General features: G+C 37.1%; 1 protein-coding gene across 1 annotated transcript in view; it reads right to left on the minus strand.

The window, feature by feature from the left end:
* Nucleotides 1-1815: 1815 nt before the first annotated feature.
* STPG2 (sperm tail PG-rich repeat containing 2) overlaps nucleotides 1816-25088 on the minus strand; it is a 259212-nt gene continuing 235939 nt past the window's right edge. The window contains exons 13-14 of the mRNA XM_060779207.2: nucleotides 2620-2780; nucleotides 1816-2147 (exon numbers count right to left, since the gene is read on the minus strand). Of these exons, the coding sequence (XP_060635190.2) occupies nucleotides 2114-2147; nucleotides 2620-2780 (195 nt within the window). The 3' untranslated portion in view covers nucleotides 1816-2113. The remainder of the gene's footprint in view (nucleotides 2148-2619; nucleotides 2781-25088) is intronic.

Here is a 25088-nt window from a genome sequence, read left to right on the forward strand (position 1 = left end):
TGGCACCTCATGCAGTCCTTGGGCTATAGTTATCCATCTCTACTACACAAACTTCCTAAACAGTAAGTGCAATTGGCTGGGCATAGTAAACACCCGCAGTATTGCTTTGTTTGCCACTATTGCTTCATTTGAAATACTCTCCAGAAAACAAATTATTTATTCCTCTTGTCATCTTAAGAATATGGGTTCATATGAGGACAAACCAGAAATAGTTGATGACTGGAATGCCATGACAGAAGTATCCAACAAATAACTTAATGGAACTGGGAGAATTGTGTGATTTCTGGGTTTGTTTTTCTATGACGAGCACAAACTGTGTATGTGTGTGAGTAATGTGCCCTATTTTCTTTTTCCTTTTGCCTTGGACATTTCCAAGGAAAATGTTTCTTTTCATAAGTGCCTCACACTTAAAATAGCATCTTTAAAAACATTTCAGCCATTGCAATTTTTTGTTTTCATTTTGAAACCACAAGTTGAATCAAGCCGGCCATGAATCATGCCATTCAGTGTATATCATACAGTGAATATTGCCACAAATGACTCCATAATAGGATGTGATCTAGTAGCTTTGAAGAGTCTTTATTAGGGTGTGATAAAAGAAGTATCAATGGTTACTGTGAATTTCAGACATTTTATGGCTGAATATAGAAATGATATATTGTGGAATGCTTTTTAATTGGTAGTTAGCTTTCAGTGTTTCGCTAAGACCAGCATTTTGCATCCATATACCACCCACATAAAATTGGATTTGAGCCTCACTCCAGAGCTGAAATTATGCACATTCTCCAGTTTCAGCTTCCTTAATGACCCTGAATCCGTTGTCCATTGATAGTCTGACTAAATATTAGCATTTAGTCATTGTTAAATTAAGACAAAGGGAGGTCTAGCTGTAAGAAACTAACCACATTATGTAAGAAGTTCTATTTATCAACAAAAGATGAGACACACTGATAAATTCTAAGATTACAGATCGGAGAAAAAGAGTTTATATAGAACAGATGGGGTAATTAACATAATTCACATTTAGAATTCACATAAGAGTAAGAAAATTCAGGTCAGAGATGGATAAAATACATTCCTTCATATGTTCCTTGGCTTCATCTAGCAGCATTCTCCATCATTGTGCAGGCTGGCTAAAACTGATGGAACTGTGGTACGACAATAATAAAACGCAAGGTGGTATCACGTAATCCTTCAAATTGTATCAATATGTAATTAAGGTATAGACATCTTTGTTCTTTGAGATATTCCTAAACTGGTTTCTACTCTGGATGGATACACCAAGATAATTTCACTGCTGCCAGAGTGGTAGGTCCATTCACATGAGGATTCATTTACTATCATCTGCGATTTGAACCCTATTCAGGAGTTCCAGATGGAAGTTTCATAAATGCAGATAACGGGTGAAAAAAACAGTTCTACTCTCTTCTTTCTCCATTGCTGTTATCTTTCACATGTGGTGACTTCCTAAAGAGTAGTGTTTTTTTTCATGTTGAAGTTTTACATAAAAGCAGTGCAATCAATGAAGACATATCCAGGTATTTTCCTGTAAGTGGATAAACTGCAAAGTTATTGTCTTCGGGGACCTCCTGGAGACCCCTAATGACCCTATGGATGCAGGGATGGGGAGTAGTACTAGGAAACATAACTATACAAACATTGCTGTGTGTCAGATATATATATGTCTTCTGTTGCAGGATGTCAGTCATGGACTTATCTGTGTCCTGAATGTGTACATATTACACTAATGTAATATGTAAGCAAATATGAACAAATATGAAAGTAAAAAATAGAGTTGGAGTACAAATACAGAGGTTAATTTGCTAAATAATTTTATTCAGTCTGGAAGTGTATGTAAAGAAAATATGAGAGATACATCTGTAAAAGACCAAAGTACTAAATGGTAGGGAGAAAATTTGCAAAAAAAAAAACCCCAACAAAAACAAAAACCTGGTACTATCAAGAGAAATTGAAAAAGAAGAAGAAAATTAATTTTAGGAGCTTTTCTTTATATTTTTGAAGGTTATTGAGGTAAATATAGTTTATCTGAACAGTTGATGGACATCATTATCAAACCGAAGAGATTTCTTCACAAGGTAGCCTTCATAAGAATTCATTTACTATCACCTGCTAAGACTTCATTTTGCCTGTATAGAAAGAGAACACAAAAGGATGGCACACTTAATATGGGTTTAATTGTTTCCCCTTCTAATAATGTTTCTTGATCGTATTATCTTTCTATTGCATCTTAATATTCTATGCATTTGTAAAATCTATGTACTAATATGCTCTTTAATGGTTTTTTAATTATGAAATTTCTCTTGGTTTGCCCAACCAACAGTGCCTAAAATTTCTTTTAGTGTCTACTAGGTGAAATAAAGCCTTCTCTAGCATCTCTATTGGAAAGGTTTGTGTATCATGGTCATGGTAAGAGATGAGCTAGTGGAAAAAAATTCCATCAACATTTAATTCATGTATTTTTCACATATTAAAATACAAGATCTTCTAGAGACAAAAGTTTGCTTTGTTTGGAAAACAACATTTCACAGGGAAAAATAGCATTGCAAATTCTAACGTATTTACCATTTTTTTAATAAATAAGGAGGTTGCCATACTCACTTTTTTGAGTCTGGTTCATTAGGTGTACAGAGACCACATAATATGTTTGATCTGACGGGCACATATCTGAAGGCAGAATTGTATGCTTGGATCAAAAGTGGATTGTTTAATGTAATATTGTATGTTTTCTTCAGGACAGTATCTCTTAACAGGGGACTCAGCTGTGAAAGTAAAAAAATAACTAAGATTACATAATGAATCTATTTTACATATAAGTAAAGACATAACATACAATACATCAAAAATCAGAGGTGATATAAGTGCAGATAAACTGTGTGCTTACTGTATATAACTATAGAACTTAATTCATTTTCACATTTGTAATAAGTATACATGCTTCTAATGAAACATGGTTGAAGAATTGATGGTTATTATTGTTGGGTGCCTTCAAGTTGCTTCTAATTTATGGCAACCATAAAATGACCCTAATATGTTTTTGGAGGTGTTTGTTGCTGTTGTTGTTATTTATTTATTTATGTTTTGCAATATTTTTTCAGAGAGAGTTTGCCCTTCCCTACTTCTGAGGCTGAGAGAATATGACTTGCTCAAGGTCACTCAGTGCGTTTCCATGGCTGATTGAGGATTTGAACCCTAATCTTCAGAGACATCGTCCAAACTCAAATCACTATTATACAAATACATTTTCATCTCTCAAAAAAGTGACAGCAAAATACCATATTTCATCAATCCTATGATGCCATTGATTCTAAGGCAGTCACTAATTTTATTACTACCAACAGAAAAAAATATTTGTTTATATAAGACGCAATCAGTTTTTTGAGATGTTTATATGAGGGGAAAGTTTGTCATAGAAGCAATGAAATATAGGACTATGACAACAAAATACATGAGCCAAATATCTTTCCTGTAAGCAGGCAACACATGTAGAGGAAAGTGCATCTATGTATACCATCATAAATACTGGAAAAATAAATATTTGAATTTACTATAAGAAGTGAATTTCCATAATTGAATTGTAGTGTTATTTTGTGTCACTTTGTTGTAAGCTACCTTGAGGCACATGATGGAAGAAACTAGGATATACTCTAAAGATACACAAATATAATTTTTATCACACATGGTTAAACATCAGATTTAAAATTAACATAAAGTTTAAGTCAATATATCAGGCATCCTCAAACTGTGGTCCTCCAGCTGTTTGGGCCTCCAAATCCCAGATGTCCAAGCCAGCTTGTTCAATGCTCAGAAATTTTGGGAGTTGGAGACCCAAACAGTTGGAGGACTGCAGTTTGAGAATGCCTGCAATATGTCTTGAGTGGTCACATCCAAACACTCAAATCTAACCCTAAAAACTCAAGATTCTTTGTACTCCTGCTGGGCTCTTCCCTCTGTGCTATTGTCAGAATCAACGAGGAGGCAGCATGTAGCCAAAGATCCCCATGATTTGAATCAGGAGCCATAGTTATTGACTTCCAGATATGTCGGGACTGTAAACCAGCTTTAAATCATTATTTATTGCTGAGTTATAAATCTAGATAACATGGAGGCAATCAACTCTATAGCATTCTTTGGGCATAACAGGAGCGGTGGTCTTTCTGGCCTGTTTTTGTTCAGGTGCATGGAAGAAAAAAGCAGCACATATATATCCCACTTGTTCATATCCTGACTTATTAGTAAGGAATAATAACTTATCCCCAGAGCAGGAATTGTGGGGCCCTCCAGATGTTGTTTTGTTGTGAAACCCGATTGCCATAGCTAGCATAACCAAGGGGGAGGAATTCCAGAAGTTGCATTTCAACAACTAGAGGGTTCTGAGCCTCCTACCTCTGATTTGGTGTGACTCAGCATTTGGGTATGTAAAAATACCTGCAAATTAGTTAAAGCTATGCAGAAAATATGGTTCAGCAAAGACAGAGAAGGCTGCAACTGATCTAATAAAACTCATCTAAATATTAGCCTGCAAGTTTGAAGGTCATGAAAAATATCAAGTAGCAGAACAATATACCCTCCCCCACAAGCATCTCCTTGAAAATATCTTACAAAATCTATTCCACAGCATCTTTTGCAGTAATTTATAATTCCTTGTCACTTTATGATTGTTCTTCTCTTACCCCTTCTTCAGTTCTTACTTTTCAGTTTATCAAGACACACATTTAACCAAACGCAAGAGGTTCAGAAAATAGACACGAATTAATCTTACAGCAATGTATGTTATGCAACACTATAGCAGAACCATGCTGTCTGCTTTAGGAATTCTCATAGTCCTTTGACATCAATCTGTCTGCAGAGAAATATGTACATTTCAATTCATAGATCTTCTTAAAAAGAGATCAAAGTGGTGCCTCCTGTGTTCAAACTGACAGTAAAGTTTTGAATTTTATCAGGCTGTCAGTATGAGAAATGCCCTAACTAGACATTTACAAAAATACCTTCATGTCTTATTAAAACAGTATATCATTTTATTTTTTACAAAAAATATCTCTGACATCACTTTCTGACAATAAAATGACTCATGAAGTAAGTATTGTGCTTCAACAGGCAAAACTGCACAGAGCTGTTGTTCTGAGCAACCAATACTTGAATTGTGTACTAGCAAATTCCAGGATTTTTCAGATTCTTTTCTGGGTTTACTTGGTTTTCTTGAAAGACAGATCGACCACTAGAATTGATCTTTCTGGCAATACAGCAGAGTAGTGGATGTATTCTATTATGTACTTCTTATACGAGAAAATTGGTACTACAGGTCTGGAACAACGCCCCATGTGGATTTACCATTCACCCCCCCCCCCCCCCCGTCCAAACACTTGCCTTAGAATAGGCATGAAAGCTTTGTCTTTATACAATATGTAAGCTGAAATGTAAGTATAGAAATATATTGAGTAATAGCTACAGTCTTTCTTGTCTATGTAAAATGCAATTGGGGGACAGGGGGGTTGGATCTGAGAACAAGATACACTCAAGGGTAAAAAAATCATGTTGATCAGTCTATACAGATATCGATCCAGGGAGCAAGCAACTTGACTATGCATCAGACAAATCAATAATTGTCAGCAAAAGACTCTCAGAAGTACTGAACAACATAGATCTGAGAGTAAGGTCAGCAGCTATATGTCTAATGTGAAGGACATACATTCAGGCATGGAACTATGGAAGCAAGATCCAAGAAAATGTGTGGGAAACACTACATGTCAATGCATAGTAATTTATTTATCTTTCCAAAAATTTAAATATATAATACTTGATGGAGGCCTGACATGTATGATTTCATTCTACAATTTATACATGTAATTGATTTTATAGATGCCATTATAATGTAAGATTAATATTTAATCAAAGTCATTTTTTTCTGAACAAGAGCAGCAAATGGTATCTCTGTTATGTTCGTAGCAAGAGGCACATCCAATAAACAGCAGTAAAATCCAATGATTACAAAGTGAGTGATTCAGAGACTGGAATCCACGTGCCGATATTAATTATGCTGATTACAATTTTTTATATAAAAAATAAAAACCACGAATACCATATATGTTTTTTCTGGAAAACAACGGAGTGTAGCTTTTTTGTCAGGATCACAGCTTTAGGATCTCAGGAACCCTATAAAGATATTTTCCTGCACAAGAAACTAAAGGAAAATCCAATAAAGCCTAGTATGGATCCTCGGGCACCAGTCTTGTGAACTATATCAACCAACGCACTTAAGGATTTGACTCTGTATGATTTATTCATTTGCTGTCTGGAGGCTTCAAGTTAAATGTGCACACATATTGAATTGGAGAGTAAAACATTATATACTAAGAAGCCAAGACGACCAAATTAAAATATTGACACAAAATGCCATCTTGTGAAAAAACAGATACCTTAAATTTCCACTGAGATTCTCAGTTATGCCTCCAAGCATTTTATCCAAATTGCTTCAAGTTAAAGGTTAGTTAAATATAAGCTCCCTAGGATTCTAATAGCAACATTTATAGTAGATTGCGCAACTACAACGAGATTCCTTTGTCAAGAAAATATTATTCATTTCTATTAAACAGCATCCAATCAAAAAGCAGTTCATGAAAATTCAAAAGGCTGCAAGACGTAACCTCTCTGAGATTACAGCCTTAGGCAATGCAATTCTACTTGATGCAAAAAAGGTAGCATGATTTGGCATTTGAATAAAAAAAATTAAAATATTTTTTCCATTGAACTTTAGTTAGAATAGAAGACAAAGATGAAGGGCATACGTTTATTTTGTTCATATTCTGCTAGTAACCAGAGTTAAATCCAGTGCATGTCTGTATTTCTCCATGTTTTGGTGTAACTGGAATTCAATGATGGTTCTGGCAAAAATAGTCTCTTCATTTCCATTCACCCCAATTACCTTTTTGAAGCAAATCATTATGTACAGAAATGAGAGTATCAGCTTAAATAAAAATTTGCTCTTGATATTTCTTACCAGAATGGTAACTGCAGAAAATAGCTATTTGTGTAATATTTTATTGCTGATTTTATCCAGGCTGCACATAATTTGCGGTTATATTATTCAAGATTGTTTTAACCAGTTTTAAATTGATTGTTTTCAATTGATAAACTATTTTTAAATATATATATTTTAAGACTTTTGCAATTATGTATTGCTTTAAATTGATTTTATTGTAAGCTGCACTGCAATCTTTGGGTAAAGGAAAGAATATAATGTTTAAATGAATAAATAGCCAAAGTTACAATGGTTCTTGTCATATTCAGCTTGACCTGATGGCCAGTTTGTAAGATGGACATTTGCAGCCTTTTACATGGTTGGTATATAGTCTTATTGCTATGAATGGTTGCTCCTGACATGATAAATAAATAAATATGAATAAGATTTATTTATCATGTCAGAAGCAAGTCAAGGGTACAGTTGTAATGTATTTAAAAACACAAACAAAGTAAAAAAAACCTGGCATTATACTAAATATTCTTTGACCAGTAGCTGGCCACTTTTTATATAATAATAATAATAATAATAATAATAATAATAATAATAATGCGGTTTTCTGGTGTTGTATATCTTTCCCGCTTCTCTGATTCTTCATTTGTATTTTGATTCCATAACCCACATGTTGATGTATGTCCAGAATCAGCAGCATTCACCACGGTCCTTTTTATCCTTGGCAACAACCGAGCCAGTATAGACTCCGTTTTGGTTTGGTGTTCTTAGTTCCACTCCTCAGCTGAGACCTCTCTGACTTGGTTGGACCTGCTGGTAGTTACACTACCATCAGTACAGCTCTCAGCATCCTTGGAGCAGTTAAGCCCCCCCACCATGACAAGGTGGCACCCATTGGGTGTGTATACACCATGCGGTCCTAAACATGCTCGGGAAGTGTTCGACTTGTACAAAATCCAGCATATATATCTCGTTTGCTGTGTCATACTGTGTTTTGTGTTAGAATAATAATAATAATAATAATAATAATAATAATAATACTAGAATATAGAACCATTTTAAAGAAATCAACATGCTGAAACTGCATAGAACTAATAAACCTATCTTTTGACTCATTATTTTACTTCTGTCATTTGTCATAATTCTTCCTTCAGGTTGAAATATTCTTCTAACTCACGATTATAGGCTGCCAAAATAATGAACAAGGATCTTTCTACATATTAAGGGATAACATCCGATATATTTTCAGTCGATTCTACATTATGTAATTAGGCTAATTTTAGTGTTGTTTATAATTTTGCTAGAAACATCTAGTAAATAATGTTCACATCTGTAATACTAAAAAAAAGTTATCCTTGTAGTAATTTGGCTAAGTAGATGTAATCCTTCTAATAGTTGCATTCATATTGCTTCCAGTATGAGGACACAAAAGCAGAACAGGCAGCTCCCAAGGTAGGTTCTGTAGGTTTGCTCTTAACTTGAATTAGCATGTTAATATATTTCTTAAGTGTAACTCCAGCCATTTTTTGGATAGCATAGGGAAGGGTTAAGACCCCTGTAATGTTTCTTTTGCTATCTGTGCCCCTGTTCAGAAGATTTCACCTTAACTTCTGTCTCTTTGACAATTGGATTTTGAATATTTTGGGTTGTCATGGAAGCAAAGATTGGTGATAAAGCTTCAGTGGAGACATCTTTTCCCCATGATAACTCTTCCAGGAGTGGGTTTCCCTTTCTAAGAGTAGATCTCCCCTTACTTCTTGATGCCCCACCCCTGTTCTTAACTATGAGTCATATTCAAGTTGGATGTCTGTAACTTGGGAACTGTCTGTATATCAGTTGTATATCCACTGGCTGCACTGGGAACTGTCTATTACTCAAATGACCTGACTGCACCTGCATATTCAATGTGGATGCAATTAAGTATTCTAAACAGACAAATCAGGTTCTTGATTAGACCAGCAACAAAAAAGCAGAACCATAGACATCTACACTGACCCATTATCCCAAAGAAAGGGGGGCTATCAGCTTCACGACTATTGCATGATGCATGAAGCTGATTCAGGTTAACATGAGGCAATGCTACTTAAAATGGCCCTGAATCATATTACAAAAGTTGTGGATTGCTTCGAATTCTACCCGAGAAACCAGAGCAAACCATGACTTTGGCTATATGGAAGCAATTGGGACGGTTCCAAGACTGAATCAGACTCCACTGTTTACATGGCCATCCTGTCTTTCTCAAGGTTGAGCAACTCAGGGACATGGGATGGCACTCACTGTCCCCCTCCCGTTCTTCTTATAGCAGCAATCAGTGGGCGCTACATGGTAATTGTTCATCACTCATCACCTAGAATGACATCGGCTAAGGAACAAGGGCAATCAGAGAAGGGAGAGAGAAAGGAGGGGTGATTTATCTGAAATCACTCCAAGCAACACTCTGAAATCACTCCAAGCAACAAGTGACAGTAGTCATGCTGTGCCTGCTAGCTGCTACCACAATGAGCACAGAAAAAGTGTAGACATCCAGCAGTGCCAAATTGGACGAAGTCCTGCTGGTTGGACAGGGGGTCACTCTTGTCTCTGCATGGCTTGAGGGGCTGGTGGCCAAAAGCATCCCAAGGCCAAACCGCAATCAGACACTCTGGATCAGGGCCATGTTAATCTGGATCTGTATGCAAATGGATCTTGTAGCATCTTTGAGAAAAATTGAAAGATGGAAGTTGGTAGCATGGAAAGTACTAAAAAGACCCTGAGCAAAAAGAGCGGAACGTATCAAGGCAAACTTACTAAGGTGTTAGATTAGACATGGACAAACTTTGGCCCTCCAGGTGTTTTGAACTTCAATTTCCAGAATCCCAGCCAGCTTACTGGTTGTTAGGAATTGTGGGAGTTACAATTCCAAAACATCCAGAGGGCCAAAGTTTGCCCATGCCTGTGTTGGATGCTATCAGTCCCACTTTGGTAGAAAAGTGGGGTGTAAATCAAATAATTAAAAAAACATATAAACAAAATATTATGCATTTTGTTTATTGTCTACCATGTAAGCCAGGGGTGGGCAACTATGGAAGGGATATGGGCTCTCCCTCCACCCCCATGCACACAGCCATGCACCCTGGCTGCACTGGTGTGTTTTCGACACACCAGAAGTGATGCAACCTGAGGAACAAAATAAATAGTCTCAAAATCAGCCAACATGGCCTCTATTGCCATATTGACCAATTTTGAGATCATTTTTCTTCTGTCTAAGAGTCCAGGAAAAATATACTGCTACAAGGTGCTATATAAACAAGAATCAATAACAATTGGAATAATTACAAGACTTTCCCAATTTGCAGTTGTTTATGGGTTTGTTTAACTGCTCCACAGAATCCAGGTCTGCGTAACCAGAAAATAACTGAGAGAAATTGTATAGAGCTTTTCACTTATTACAAGTTGAGTAGAAATGATATCTTACAGGAGATAAGATGATTTCTTTATACCTTTGTGGTAGCATACAATACAACATTAAGCTAAGTGAACATTCAGAATGCAATTCATATTCCTCAATTGTTTGTTTGCTTCTAACTACCTGCCAGCAAGCGTATATAGCATTTCTATGGTCTATGAAAAACCCAGGAGAATGCCACTATATTATTATATTACATTCATTTCAATAGAATCGGTGAATTCTTTGAGAAGCAGATAAAATAATATTGTCTCCCGAACATTATCATATAACTCTACGATAATTTTTCTAGATCACACAGTAGATAAGCTGCATACAATGTGAGAGGCAATTTAAAGGTTGAATGAACTGTGCTGATAAGAATCTACAAGCTGTCGGCAATTTTTGAAATACCAAAAACCAAGTCTCATCGTCTACATTAATTTTCATCATTTACTTCTTTCTCTATGCCATTCGCTTTATTGCAGATACCAGACTTCAGAACATATATTCAGGTAATGACAGCTTTCTTTAACGACAAGATGCAACCTTTCCAATCAACATATATATTATCTAGAGAATAGTGGAAAAATAATTAAAAGCTTTTTAATTTGATTTTAACAATTAAATGTTGAACACAATTCTCCTATGAACATGAAAAATAACATCTGAACAGGAATTCAATTTTATCTGCAGATGGGTAAAATAAAGCAACTACAGAGAAGGCATTTATTAAAATATACCATTCCTACATCCGCTTCCTGCGCCAAGTTTCTCATGTCGCATATTATTATCACTACATAGCATTTTCTCTTTAAAAATGATAATCCTTTGTTTGCTGAGCTCTATATTTCTTGATTCTGAAATAATTTTTTTAAACACCACAGTGGTTTCAATTGAGAATTATTACACATTCACAAGGCAAAATATGCAGCAGACTCCAGAAGCCAACTGAAGACGTATGAGTTTTAAAACACAGATGGTCCTACACTAAGAATTGTGCACACATGATCCTTTGCAATTGTGTCCATATGTACCTTTAAAATTTCACACTGGCACCATAAAACTTGAGCATATTCCCTCCATGTGCCAATGACATTAAGTATTGTTTAAGTCTGTTCCGTTTATTCTTTATCACTTCACCTCTTCTGTCATGTATAAATTACTAGACCACTATACCTCCAAGACATTCTTTTGAAACAGTTATAGTTTGCATTCAGTTCTGAAAAGACATTCCTTCATATTGTTTTCACTTCATAATAAGAAAATACTAAAAGTTTTATTTATTTTATTTTTAAAAATTATTAAAAGATCTTGGGCCAGCATAATTTGGAATATTTTGGTACTTTCAAGGCATATTCGGGGCTAGATTTTAGATATTTTGGGATATCTGCAAAAGAGTATTTAAAGACAAAGACTGATCCTTAAAGGCATTTTTTCTACTGAAAACGGAATTATGGACTGATTTGTCTGTGTGTGTGTTTGTGTGCACGCACATGCATGCTTGTGCATGTGTTTGGAGAGGTCTGGTGTGACCAAGGGATCACAGGACCTCCAAAAGCCACAGGTGACTTGCAGACTCCACAATTTCCACCACAATATGTAAAGTATACAGTACAGAGACAGAAGATCAAAACTTAGATGGGAAGATATGAAGGAACTAGATAAGATCTTGAAGTGTAAAGTTATGTCACTATATAACAAAGTCAGAATCATACAAGCTGTTGTATTTCTGATTTCTATATATGAAGAATTTGAAAGGACAATGAAGAAAGCTGACAGCAGAAGAACCAGCTGATTTGAAATGGGATTGTGGAGGAGAGCTCTATGAATACAAAAGTCCACCAAAAACAGAAGCAAGTTTCACTAGAAGACCAAAATAAAAATACATTGAATATATCATAACATGATATACATGACTCTGGAAAATACAATAATTTTAGTAAAGTAGAAGGAACAGAAGAAGATGAAAGCAGCGATACCGATATAATAACTCAGTCAAGGAAGCCATGAGATGTGTTGCTATTTTTTAAAAAAAAAAAAAAGATGTCATGGAGGTTGCTTGTTAGTACAGTTGACATAATCTGAAACTGACTTGACATCACAACAACTATTTAAAAATTACAACTGTTACTACAAGGTAAATAGGGGATACAAGTTCCAAATCTGGAACTTCCCAGACACAGCCTTTCTTTACCAACCTGGGCTAGGGGAAGTTTATCAATAAAGTAGCAAGAAGTGACAAGGACCACCCACTCAAAGAGACTGAGACCCCACTTAAAGTATATTACAATAGTGTAGCATCTTCGTTTCTGTATGCTTTATCTTATACAATTGGAAAAGCCGTCCTGAGTCCCTTTGTGGAGTTTGAAATAGGACGGGATATAAATGCCCAAAATAAATAAATAAATTTAAAGGTTCACTATCTGCCACATATCCTACTATCAAGTAGAACTATATCCTTTCAGAATTTGAATTATTCACACCAGCACTTGAATATTATTGATTTCAATCAACATTTTGCTGTGTGGGAGAGGCTCAAGCAGTGGAAGGGCAAATAACTTATTCATGGTATATCCATACAAAAATCTCAAACTGGAAAGGAGCAGCTGGGCAATGCATCTTTTGCCAACTTGATTTTGACAAGTGAATCTTACTTTCAAGTATGTGATCTTAGAATCACAGCCTAGAAGACATCAATTGTCTTCAAGTGCACTTTGAAGTCAGTGGCAATCAAAGCCACTTGGCATGGTAAAGGATTTACTTCTAACTTTCACTGGAAAAATAGGGCAGATACAAATAAAATCTGATAGTATCTACATTTATATATTCTAAGTTCTCTTTACAATACCTATATTATATTTCATTTCAAAATGTATTTGAGTAACAGTAGTTACTAAAAGCCTGTCCCCATAGGAAAGCCTTTCAACATTTCTGGAAGAATAAAGAATACAAGTGAAACACACACAAAAAAACCAGTCTCTTATATGGGGAAAGAGCATAAAACCATTTTGGTTTTCTAAAACAGTATCAATATATTGAAGTTTTCTTACTACTGTATAACCGGATTGTAGAGAACCTGGAGCACTGTTCCGAGAACTATTCCTGCCATGGCTATTTTGCTGTTGTTTTTATCTTCCAAAGTTTTTGCTTTATATTGAGCATATTGTAACACAAATTTCAGTTTAGATGGAATTATACTGATTTGACTTTAATATGAAAAAATGGATTCGGCCTTTTGTATCAGGGAGATGTTGAAAAGACTGTTTTCTAACCATCATCAGACATTCAACACAGATTAAAGATTACTGAGAGACTTCAAGGAATCTTAGATAGATTCCAAACCATTCATTTTCCATTTGAGATGCTTTCAAAAGTTCTCATTCTATATGCTCAGGTCTTGCCTCATTACTTGTATTCTTGAAATCAGTTGAGAAGACCCCCTCTTCAAAGCAACAAAATACCTCAATTTTTCTTCACAGAACCTCCCAAAATGGTGACTGGTATGGAGCACTCTGGGGATTTAAGGAGGGTAGGATGTTTGCCTTCTTTCATACATTTGGAGGGTGTTCTGGATACTTTACAGGCTCAAATCACCCCCAAATGATGCTAAAAAAATAAAAATGGGGCATTGGGAGAACCACTGGGGGTATCAAGGGCTACCAAGGTAGGATACCAGGCCACATGAAGACTATGCACACTCCTCAGACTGAAATCACTCAAGGAATAGCCATTGAACCAATCACTCTTGCTGAAATTTCATGGGATAAAGGAAGAACTCCAAAGAAGTCTGCTATTCATAGTACAATTTCTGTGAAGAAACCGTGTTTTTCCTTTGTTTTTTATGGTTCAGTTTTGTGTTGATTACCTGCATACAGCACCTTGGGAAGTAGTACCATGACAACTTATTTACACTTGGTACTTGACATACCAAGATTCAACTCATTTGCAAAACCTGTGCTACATAGAAGGGTGCTTCCATGCAGTGGGAGAAGGATGATTTTGGATGTTTAGTTCCAGAAGATTCAAGCTATACATTTTGGGGGAGATGCTGTGTGGGAAAGACTGGCATCAGGAGAGGAGAGAAAGGCGTGTGCTGCGCCGAGAGAGGAGAAGTAGGAGAGTTGGGTTGCTGTGAAGAAAGATAAGAGTCCTGGCAGGATGACATGGGGCTGAAAGAAGCACTTCTTTCAGCCCCACGCCTTCCCACCAGGACCCTCACCCGAGCCAATGGGGACTTTTTCAGCCTAAAAATGGGGCTGAAAAACTAGGCTTATACTCGAGTATATACAGTAAACGAGTTCTTGAACAAATTATGCCTGCTATCTCACTAGGAACTGAAGTGACCATTTTGGTTCCTAGTGAGATAGCAGGCATAAAGTGAGATATTAGTATACAACTCACTAAAATACATTATAATGCTTAGTAAAATAAAAACAGTAGGAAAGAGAAGGCATTGAGAGACTCAATCAGCTCTGAGACAGCAAGATCTGTGTATAACATGGTGTTCTGGAGTTCTCATTCATAAGATTGCCATATCTGAAAATTAGTGATTATTAGTGATTATCTGATGTTTCTTATAACTGGAATCTTTCTGCAGACAAGCATATGATGGCTTGTGGACTGCCTCCCAACAGATCACCACTACGATGGTGCTATGGTTTTGCATCCAGCACCTGGAAGTGATGTCACATTGCTTCTTCTCGCCATTTAAAAAAGAGAAATAGAGGGGAGAGTTATAGAATTGACTCCGGGGGGGGGGGGGAGTCAATAGGGAAGGTATTTTGCATCTTTGTGGATTTCAGGTGACACTGGCCTGAAAAACACACCAATTTCAAAATTAAAAATGGCAGTTTTGGGAAGTGATGGGGGACTTCTGTGGCTGAAACAATGGGGCCCGGGGGACCATACGTGGCCACTTTCCCAACCTCTAGTATAAGTTATAAAGCTGAAAACATTTGCCACTATTTATTGTGCCATCCTATTTATGACTTCCCAAGAAAGGAACAGTTAGAGTGCATACTCCTGCATACAAAAGCTTTCAACAACAATCATACTAACGTTTTGAGTGTGATGCATTTAAAATATTTATGATTGCTGGATTTGAGGTTCTGGCCCCAAAATTAATGGATGTTTAAGTGGATAATGATTTGTATCACTGATAATTGTGATCTATTGTGCTTGCCTTTCTCTTTCAATGCATTAAACAAATCCAAACATAATATTTGATGAACAGAAAAGGACAACAACAATACAATAATTAACATCTAAGTAAAGGTAAGTCTTCATCTTCAACAGAATTGAAAGGTTTTTTTTTGGGGGGGGGGACCTTATTTCCACTGCTCTGTTATTTCTTTTATGCCATTAGGAACTGTCTAATGGGATAATATGAAGTGTGTTTTCTTTGTAAATCGTTCTCTTATTCAAACAGCTGTTAGCCATCTTCTAAAAAAAATGAGATGCCTGATAAGTACAAAGCTTGTAAAGCTATATATCAGTAGGAAAGTTTTATAGCTTTAGGGTGGCTTACAAATCAATTCCTTGGAGTGGGCCTACCATTAGTAGCTTTTAAGACTGCCTGGAGCTGTGTCATTCACTGTTGTTTTGACACATTAATGCATTAATGATATGCACAAGGCTGACATAACTTCTCTGAGGTACTATTATTGTAATTATTAGATATTTTCACCCCGGACAGCAAAGTTAAAAAAGGTGACAAAAGAGTATGTAAATAGTAAGACATCCTTCAAGCGCCCATTTGTCACTGACAGCACATAATTAAGAAACTAGGAGAGGGGAAAGTCTGAGATAAGGATTGTCTGCCAAGAATCTTGTCAAAAGAAAATAATCAAGAGGCAGAGAGGCAGTTGGATGAAAACGATGACATGTGTACCCAACTAGTTATCTTGTTTTAGTAGATCAAGGTTGAAAAGCCATAATGTAGTGAAGAATATTAGGCATTATGGTCCATTAAGTGCCTTTCCAGTTACAATGTTAGATTCCTGATTAGCTATTACTAACATGCCCATTACAAGTTATAGGACTCAAGCCAATGTCTAATGAGGGTGGCATATTTAGTATAATTTGTCATGGCACTATAGAGCCATTCAGTGGAATTTAATCTAGAATTATTATAGCCAAATGCATGTTCTGAAAGAAAAGTAATAAAATATGCCAGTGGCTAGAAAATCAGATAGGAAGAATCTCAAGCCACATTTCTCTTCTTTATCGAAGGAACACAAACCATTATATTAAGCTTCTTTTGCAACTCATTAATATATACATTTTCCTCCCATTTTTGGGGGGGGGGCTCAAATTTTAAATTTCACTATCCTAAATTTGCTGTGTAATCTTATCACTGTGCTGCTGCTCTAGACAATATATTTTACTAGCTTTCTATTGTTATTTATTCGTTCAGTCCCTTCCAACTCTTCGTGACCTCATGGACCAGCCTACGCCATAGCTCCCTGTCAGCTGTGGCCAACCCCAGCTCCTTCAAGGTCAAGCCAGTCACTTCAAGGATACAATCCCATCCATCTTGTCTTTGGTTGGCCCCTCTTCCTTTTTCCTTCCATTTTCCCCAGCATCATTATCTTCTCCAATTTTTCCTGTCTCTCATTATGTGGCCAAAGTACTTCATCTTTGCTGCCAATAAATCTATATATGAATATATATAAATCTTTCTATGAGTGTGTACAATTATGTTGATCACCTGTACACTGGATGCTTCTATTGATAAACAAAGTTCGGGATGTGTTACTCAACTGTATAGTGGATATATCGAGGTGCGGAACAATTTGGTCTATTCTGTCCATAGACGGAAGAAATTGATCATAGGATCGCTTGCTTGCTGCCTGGGTAGACTAAAGAGTAGCACTTGTTATATTCTGTTCTGAAATTCACTCTTGAGGAAATAAGAGGACAATAAGTCATAATTGAAATAGAAGCAACACATCAACTACTGCTTTAGTTAGAAATGCTAACTTTCATATTCAGCAGCAAGTGGAAAAACTGTTAGATTTTTTTTTAAAAAAAAGATAAACACAGCCGGTAGTGGAAATGATACTGTAGGATGGAATTTCAGAAATAAGAAAACTCCCCCATTCCAAAAGTGTTCCAGAATATTAAGAACAAACTAAGAATGAAACAGAAAACCAGTTTGAGAACTGATGAAATGTAGTTCCTTTAGTAAAATAAAATCCCTAAAAATACCTTTCTATAAGAAGAATAATTGAATGCTATCATAAGGAATTGTATCCAGTTGTTTTAATTCTAACCATGCTGAATGAAATTATTTAGACAAAGAAGATGAGTGTCTGGTGAGAGTTTAGGGCCATGGTTTCTCCATGAGCACATGGTCTAGACTCTAAAGGGACTGGACCTTTAAGGAGTGGAAGTGAGTAACTGAGTTAATTGATGCAATGCTAACAGCCATTAGATCTATATAGCTGTTGCCTCAGTCTCCAGGAGCGGGCGGGGGGGGGGGGGGAGAGCAGGAAAGAGGAGGCAAACACACATGACAAACACTTCGATCGATGTAACACAAAGAAGCTGAGCTATCAGGAACCTGACAGAAGCCAAGGAAGCACAAGGTAGCCAACATCAAACCATCCAGGGTCAAGAAGGCCATAAATCAAAACAGAATCAGGATAGCAGGATTGTTAAAGAGTCTAAAATGCATATATTCTTACAAGAGCCCATTTGCCGAGATGTGAAGTGAAGTTGAATCCAGCAATCTGCCCAGAAGAAATTCCATGCTTACACAGGCAAACAGTTCACCTCACAACCTCTGAGAATGCCTGCCATAGATGTGGATGAAACGTCAGGTGAGAATGCATCTGGAACATGGCCATACAGCCCGGAAAACTCACAGCAATCCAGTTCAACAGTATTTAAGAAACAAGTTTCATAGTTGCATTTTTCTTGATGCCTGGAATATGGTCTTTCATTCCATTTGGGGATAGATATTCTGAGACAAATGTAGAAGTCTTCACTTCTTCACAAGGACTTGGGGAACCTCTCTTCCAGCTCCTCCTTCTTTTCTGAATTTTGTCAAACTGAAGGAGTACTCGGCTGGTTATCAGATGCCGGCTCCAACTCTATTACATGTACATTGTCTTCCATAGAAGACAAATTCTCAAAGGAGGACATAATAACAATAGTGATTATAAGGGACAGAAAGACAGCCTCACTCCCCAGGGACCATGAAGTTTATTTTGGTGGGTTCTATGGGTGGAATTACTCTTGCCAATTCTTAGGGGGGAAAGAGACATGTAGCAGTAGTAAGTGATTTTCCACTAAGAGGGATGGAAGCAGTGGTGTGCAGACCTGATAAGATACCTCCAGAGATGTGTTAAAGATGCACGATGTAGCAAAGACTCATCAGGGATTGTCACATCTTTCTTCCTGCACAGAAGGAACTCTATGATTATCTGAATCGATTTCTCCACTAGCAAAAATATCTCCAGGTGTTGCTTTTGGGTTGCTGATCCTACCCTGGGGCAGAGGGAGATAATGCCTCACATAGTAGGTGTTGTGGGTCAGTGACAGACCTCTTCATTTCACTTCCCTTCACTTTATTTCTTAATTAATCGCTCTCCACCAAGGTGCTCTGAGCGACTTACAATTTAAAATAGCATTCACACAATATAAAAACATTCAACATAAAAACATACAACAGTGACTATTTGGCAAATTAGATCTGATCACTTTACTTAAATGCATAACCAAACAGCCAAGTCTTGAGCGCCTTTACAAAAGGTCACAACTCCGACGTTGCTCTAATATATGGAAGCAATGAGTTCCACAGAATTGGAGCATAGGTCGAAAAAGCTCTACGCCGTGTAGTTTCCAGGTGTACCTCCCTAGGGCCTGGTATGTATAGGAGATTTTCTTGGGTGGATCGAGGTAACCACTGATGGGAAAAAGGAATGAGGCGGTCCCTAAGATATAAAGGTCCTTGGCCATTTTGAGCTCTAAATGTCAGGATCAGTATCTTGTAAGAGATCCGATGTTCTATTGGTGGCCAATGCAGTTGTTGTAGAATCGGTGTAATATGGGATCTTATAGATGATCCCGCTAGCAGCCTGGCTACCGCATTTTGGACCATCCGAATCTTCTGAGTTGTTGACTTCGGAAGGCCGGCATATAAGGCATTGCAATAGTCCAACCTAGTGGTGCCTATTGCGTGGATTACTGTTGTCAATGCTTCTACCGAAAGGTAGGATGCCAATTTCCTTGCCTGGCGAAGATGAAAAAAGGCCTGTTTACTTATGGTAGTGATCTGGGCCTCCATCGTCAGCGACCTCTTCTGCCTATTGCACTTAGATTTCCCAAGTTTTCCCTGTAAAACGCAATTTCTCTTCTGCTAACTAACAAACTTGTTACATTTGCTATGATGGAAGACACCCTTCCATTGCTAGTGTAGAAGCAGCATTAACATTAGCCTTTCCTTTGTCTTGGGCAACAAAATGCCTTCACTGGCCCTGCCAGTCTCTGACTTGTAGCTTCTTGAAGCATCAAAGGATCAAAATCTATAGTGGTATTTCCTATACATTCTTGATGGCAAACTGAGAATTTATGCTGTATGATATGTTCAACACTGGTGAATTTACAGGTAATATTATGTTTGATGAAGAAAAGCTGGTCTTTACTGACACAATGCTTTGAAACATGACAAGTTATCCAAGATAATTACAAGTGATCCAGTTATTAAAGTGACAACAATGAAATTCCAGCTTTTTCAATATAAGGTTTTAAATAATTCAACTTTCACAAGTAGTTTATGCAGGCTAGCAGTCTGGTGCAACATGATGAAAGCAGGCCTGTTGATGGCTTTTTATGCAGCTGAGAATGTCTGATTTAAGTAGAATGCGTACTTTTAAATTAATGCCACTCTTTATTGTGCCACAGTCATACTGAAAGTTATAAACACAGGCTTGTTTGTTTGGAGCTTTATCATCTTCCCTTCTAATAAGAAGCTCAGGTGGTGAGAAAAAAGAATTACAGATTACGCATCCCTTATCCAGAATTCTGAAATCTACAATATTTCAAAATCTGTGATTTTCTACATGGGTGGCTGAGACTACGACACTAAATAATAGAATCGTAATTTTATGCTTTGCTTTCTCATAGTCCAAAGTACACAAACTTTGCTTCATGCACAAAAATATTTAAAATATTGTACAAAATTACCTTAACGCTATGTGTGTTTGTAATGCATTTTGTCATTATGCTTGAGTCCCAACTTCAAGATATCTCATTGTGTACATATTAAGAGAACAGATATTCCAAAATCTGGATAAAATCCAAAAACTTTTCATTTCCTGAACTTTGGAAAAGAAATAGTCTGTATAGGCAAAAATGAGATCCGTGAGAAACAAGAAAAAGAGGTATTAAGTAAACACCAGCATTTGCCGAAATACCTTCCTTCACCACCACCTCCAGAACAGAAGCATTGGGTGGTAACCCTGTCCTTGCTCTCCAACACAGTTCCTTTTCATACACCATCTTAGCAGCATTGGCAGAAACCTTCTCTCCCCCCCCCCTCCCTTAAATTTTAACCTCAAATGCAATTGATTAGATCAGGGGTTCAAAAAGTTTTTCAGTTGCGGAGCCCTTTTTGAAGCAAATGTTTCTCATGGAGCCCCAAGAAATGTTTATATATGTTATTATATATCATGTTACATATAGTGTGTGTGTATGTGTGTGTATCAGGCTTGGGCAAACTTTTTGATCAACATAAGATTAATAGTATTTCAGTGGAAGATCCTAGGGGCCACCCAATCCAACCTCCTTCTGCCATGTAGGAAAATCACAATCAAAGCACCCCTTGAGCGGTGGGAGGAAAATAAGGCAAGGAGAAAAGGATCTGGGCATAGAGAGGAGGAAAATGGTTTTTAGCAGCAAGGTAGGAGAGGAAAACAGGCTTTTGGTGGTGAGGGAGGTAGGGGAGGGTGAGGACCAGGAAAGAGGAGGGAAAGCTTGGGAGGGGGAGAGAGGAAAGCGTGGAGCCCCTCAGTATGCTTCATGGAGCCCCAAGGGCTGCATGGAGCACACTTTGAGAACTGTTGGATTAGATCCATGCCTAGAGGAGCCCCTCTAAAGACAATGGGACCTAAGTTAGTCATTACTATGGTGCATATGTATGAAACAGCTCTCATGATAATGAATGGGAGAAAGAGTCCTAGAAATATCTGCTACACCTTTGCTTACTTTTGTACTTGGTTCTTTTACACTCTGTTCAGCTGAACACACTATTAACATTTTGAGGTATTTCCTTTAGAAATTAAAAGTCTTAATCTAACAGTAAAGAATTTATACAATATCTAATAATAATTCTTCAACTGGGGTATGCCTTATATCAGTGAATTTCTTCTGAAGTGGGATTTTTGAACAGTAATATAAAAGCATCAGCATTCTCTACTTAGTGCAATTAATAGTTGAGGAATGCATCAGACAGGAGTACAGAAAGTAATGTTACATTAAGATTAACTAATACCACGACAAAGATTTTTGATTAAAAAAAAAGTAGCTATGTGACTTTGAAATACACTAGAGATCTAACTTTCTCACTTGTATTAAGAGACTCCAGCCTGTTTAACTTGGCAGGTTGATGGATGTTTCTTCTCATGTCTCCCACCTTTGCTGCAAGGACAGCAAATTTATATGATGCATTCTTGTTAGCTTACTTTAGAAAAAAATGTCACAATCTTTGTACATTTTCATATGCAAAAGGAAGATAGATCATGTTCACGTTAAGAAGAAGATTTTGCTAAATTGATGTATACGCTTTTCTTGGTCTCATCCTTTTGACTCAGAAGGTCCACTCAATCTTCTCTTTGTTCTGGGTTCATTTGTTGGCCCTTATCCGGATAGATCCCTCAAAACAATAGACATCATTGTTGGCACAGCTTCAAATATATCTCTGTCAGCAGTTTCTTATTAATTTGTTTCTGAAAGCCAATTAGGAATAGCTGTTTAAATAAGCAGTACTCTTACTATTTGCCGTGTGTCCTTCATTAAAATTGGGAGATTTAAATGAGAAAGTTTACTTCTTGCATTTATTCAGCTGAAGAAATAACATTTTGTTACACATCCAAAAAAAAGTATGTTAGTAATTAATCATTTGTTGCTGGTTAGGCATATTGTTGGAAACATTCACAAGCCACTGAAGACATGTCAAAGCTTCTGTTGGATATAATGGAGCCACATGGTGATCTTGTTTTTGTGTGCCTTCAAGTCACTTCCTACCTATGGTGATGCTAAAGCAATTGTATTACAGGGTTTTCTTGGCAAGATTTGTTCTGAAAATATTTGCCATTGCCTTCCTTTAGACCAGTGGTTCTAAACCTTCCTAATGCCACAACCCCTTCACACAGTTCCTCATGTTGTGGTGACCCCCATCCATCAAATTATTTTCACTGCTACTTCATAACTGTAATTTTGCTACTGTTATGAATCATAATGTAAATATTAGCTATACAGGATATATTTTCATTCACTGGACCAAATTTGGCACAAATACCTGATACACCCAAATCTGAATACTGGTGGGGTTGCAGGTGTGATTTCTCATTTGGGAGTGGTAGTTGCTGGGATTTATATTTCACCTATAATCAAAGAGCACTCTGAACTCCACCAACGATGGAATTGAACCAGACTTGGCACATAGAACTCCTATGACCAACAGAAAATACTGGAAGGGTTTGGTGTGCATTGATCTTGAGTTTTAGAGTTGTAGTTCACCTACATCCAGAGAGTACTGTGGATTCAAAACAATGATGGATCTGGACCAAACTTGGCATGAATACTCAATATGCCCAGATGTGAACACTGGTGGAGTCTGGTGAAAATAGACTTGACATTTGGGAGTTGTAATTTCTGGGATTTATAGTTCAACTACAAACAAAGAGCATTCTGAACTCCATCAACGATAGAATTGGGCCAAACTTCCCACACAGAACCCCCATGACCAAAAGAAAATACTGTATTTTCTGATGGTATTTGGCGACCCCCCTGACACCCCATCACGATTCCCCCAGGGGTCCCAACCCCCAGGTTGAGAAATGCTGCTTTAGGCTGAGAGATCACCCAGAGGGTTTCATGACTGAGCAGGGATTCAAACCCTGGTCTCCAGAATCATTGGGCAACATTCAAACCACTATGCCATGCTTACTCTTCCTGGCGATCTTACGTGAACATTAAAATACTGTTCACTTCTCATTTGTTTCATTATCCCAGCTGCTGGTTTTCAGAAGCCGGACAGAATGGAGAGGCCTGAACCCTGACCTTAAAATAGAGCTGTTGCTATGATCAAAGGCAATGTCTTTTGAAAGTGACATAAACCTGCAATATGGAGCACTAAAATGGAATTAGTTTGCTCTAAAAGCCTGAGTGGGAAGATTTCTTAATGCTGTACAATGGGGCTTAATCACTGATGACTCACATAGGAATTGTCTTCTTGAAATCAGTGGAACAAAGCCAGTTTAAATAGCTTATTAACTGTTCCCAAGCTCACAATTTAGCTCATTTTGGGGGGAAAAGGTAAGCCCAAGTGTTTTAGTTTACGTAGGGTAGGCAATTTAGAGAGCGTATATAATTAAATTATGAGCAGGCTCACCTATTTTATACTACCAAAGCACAATCAAAAGTTAGTACAGACATTTTTAAAAGAATTAAGGAAGTGTATAATGGAAGTAAGTTGAGCCAAAATCTATCACAGCAGTTTTACTTAATATTGCTGAAATGGCTACAACATGTACATTCAATATAAGTGAGTACAAGTAAAATAATTATTTACACTATTATGTGATCTTGATGGTTCAGTCATTGCACAGTCTGTGAAGAATAAAGTAACTATTTTAAAGCCATTTCCATCATAGCTTTCAACAACCTGAAACACACGGCTTGTAATAATATACTCTTAGTATTGCTCCTGTACATTTAGATATAATTCGTGATCAGTTAGTACTTGTTTCTATCACCCACATCTTCAAGTATATATCTCTCTGGTCTAATGTCCAGGATTTGCATTGTTACAATGGTTCCAAAGTAGAGGTCTTTCCCTTCTTTTTGAGATGGGGAGGAAGTCTGGGCCTTGCTGCATGATGAATACAAGCTGAACTATTGGTCTATGTTCCTTCCCACAACAGGTTCTGAAGGAAAATCATATAATCTCTCAACTAAACCTAAACGGTTCTAGGTAAGCAGACCCTTTAAGAAACTATATATTTTAGGTCTATTAAAATAGGTGGGACATGCATGTGACAAATTAGAATGGAGGACCAGTTGACAGAACAGATAGAATGTGATCACTAGATCACTAATGAAAGTAAATTATATTTACTGGCGAAGATTCCATTAAGAAGAATAAGAACTTCACAACTGATTCAAATCATATAGAATAAGATGCTCAATGCTCAACTTTCTATCAGTGAAATCAATGGGATCATCTACTGTAAATGGGCCACTGAAACAATTGTCACTGTTGATAGGTTGTGAGATCACTGGTGAGAAAGTTCTCTCAGTAATACCATTTGGTGATCTGTCTTTCAGTTATGTGATAAAGATGACTGTGTAAATCCTACGTTCTTGTACAGAGCTGTCTATGAAACCGCATACAACAAGAAGCTGAAAACAGCCACTTCCCAGCAATATATCACATTTTGGCTT

This window comes from Anolis sagrei, chromosome 5, assembly GCF_037176765.1.
Source record: "Anolis sagrei isolate rAnoSag1 chromosome 5, rAnoSag1.mat, whole genome shotgun sequence".
NCBI lineage: Eukaryota > Metazoa > Chordata > Lepidosauria > Squamata > Dactyloidae > Anolis > Anolis sagrei.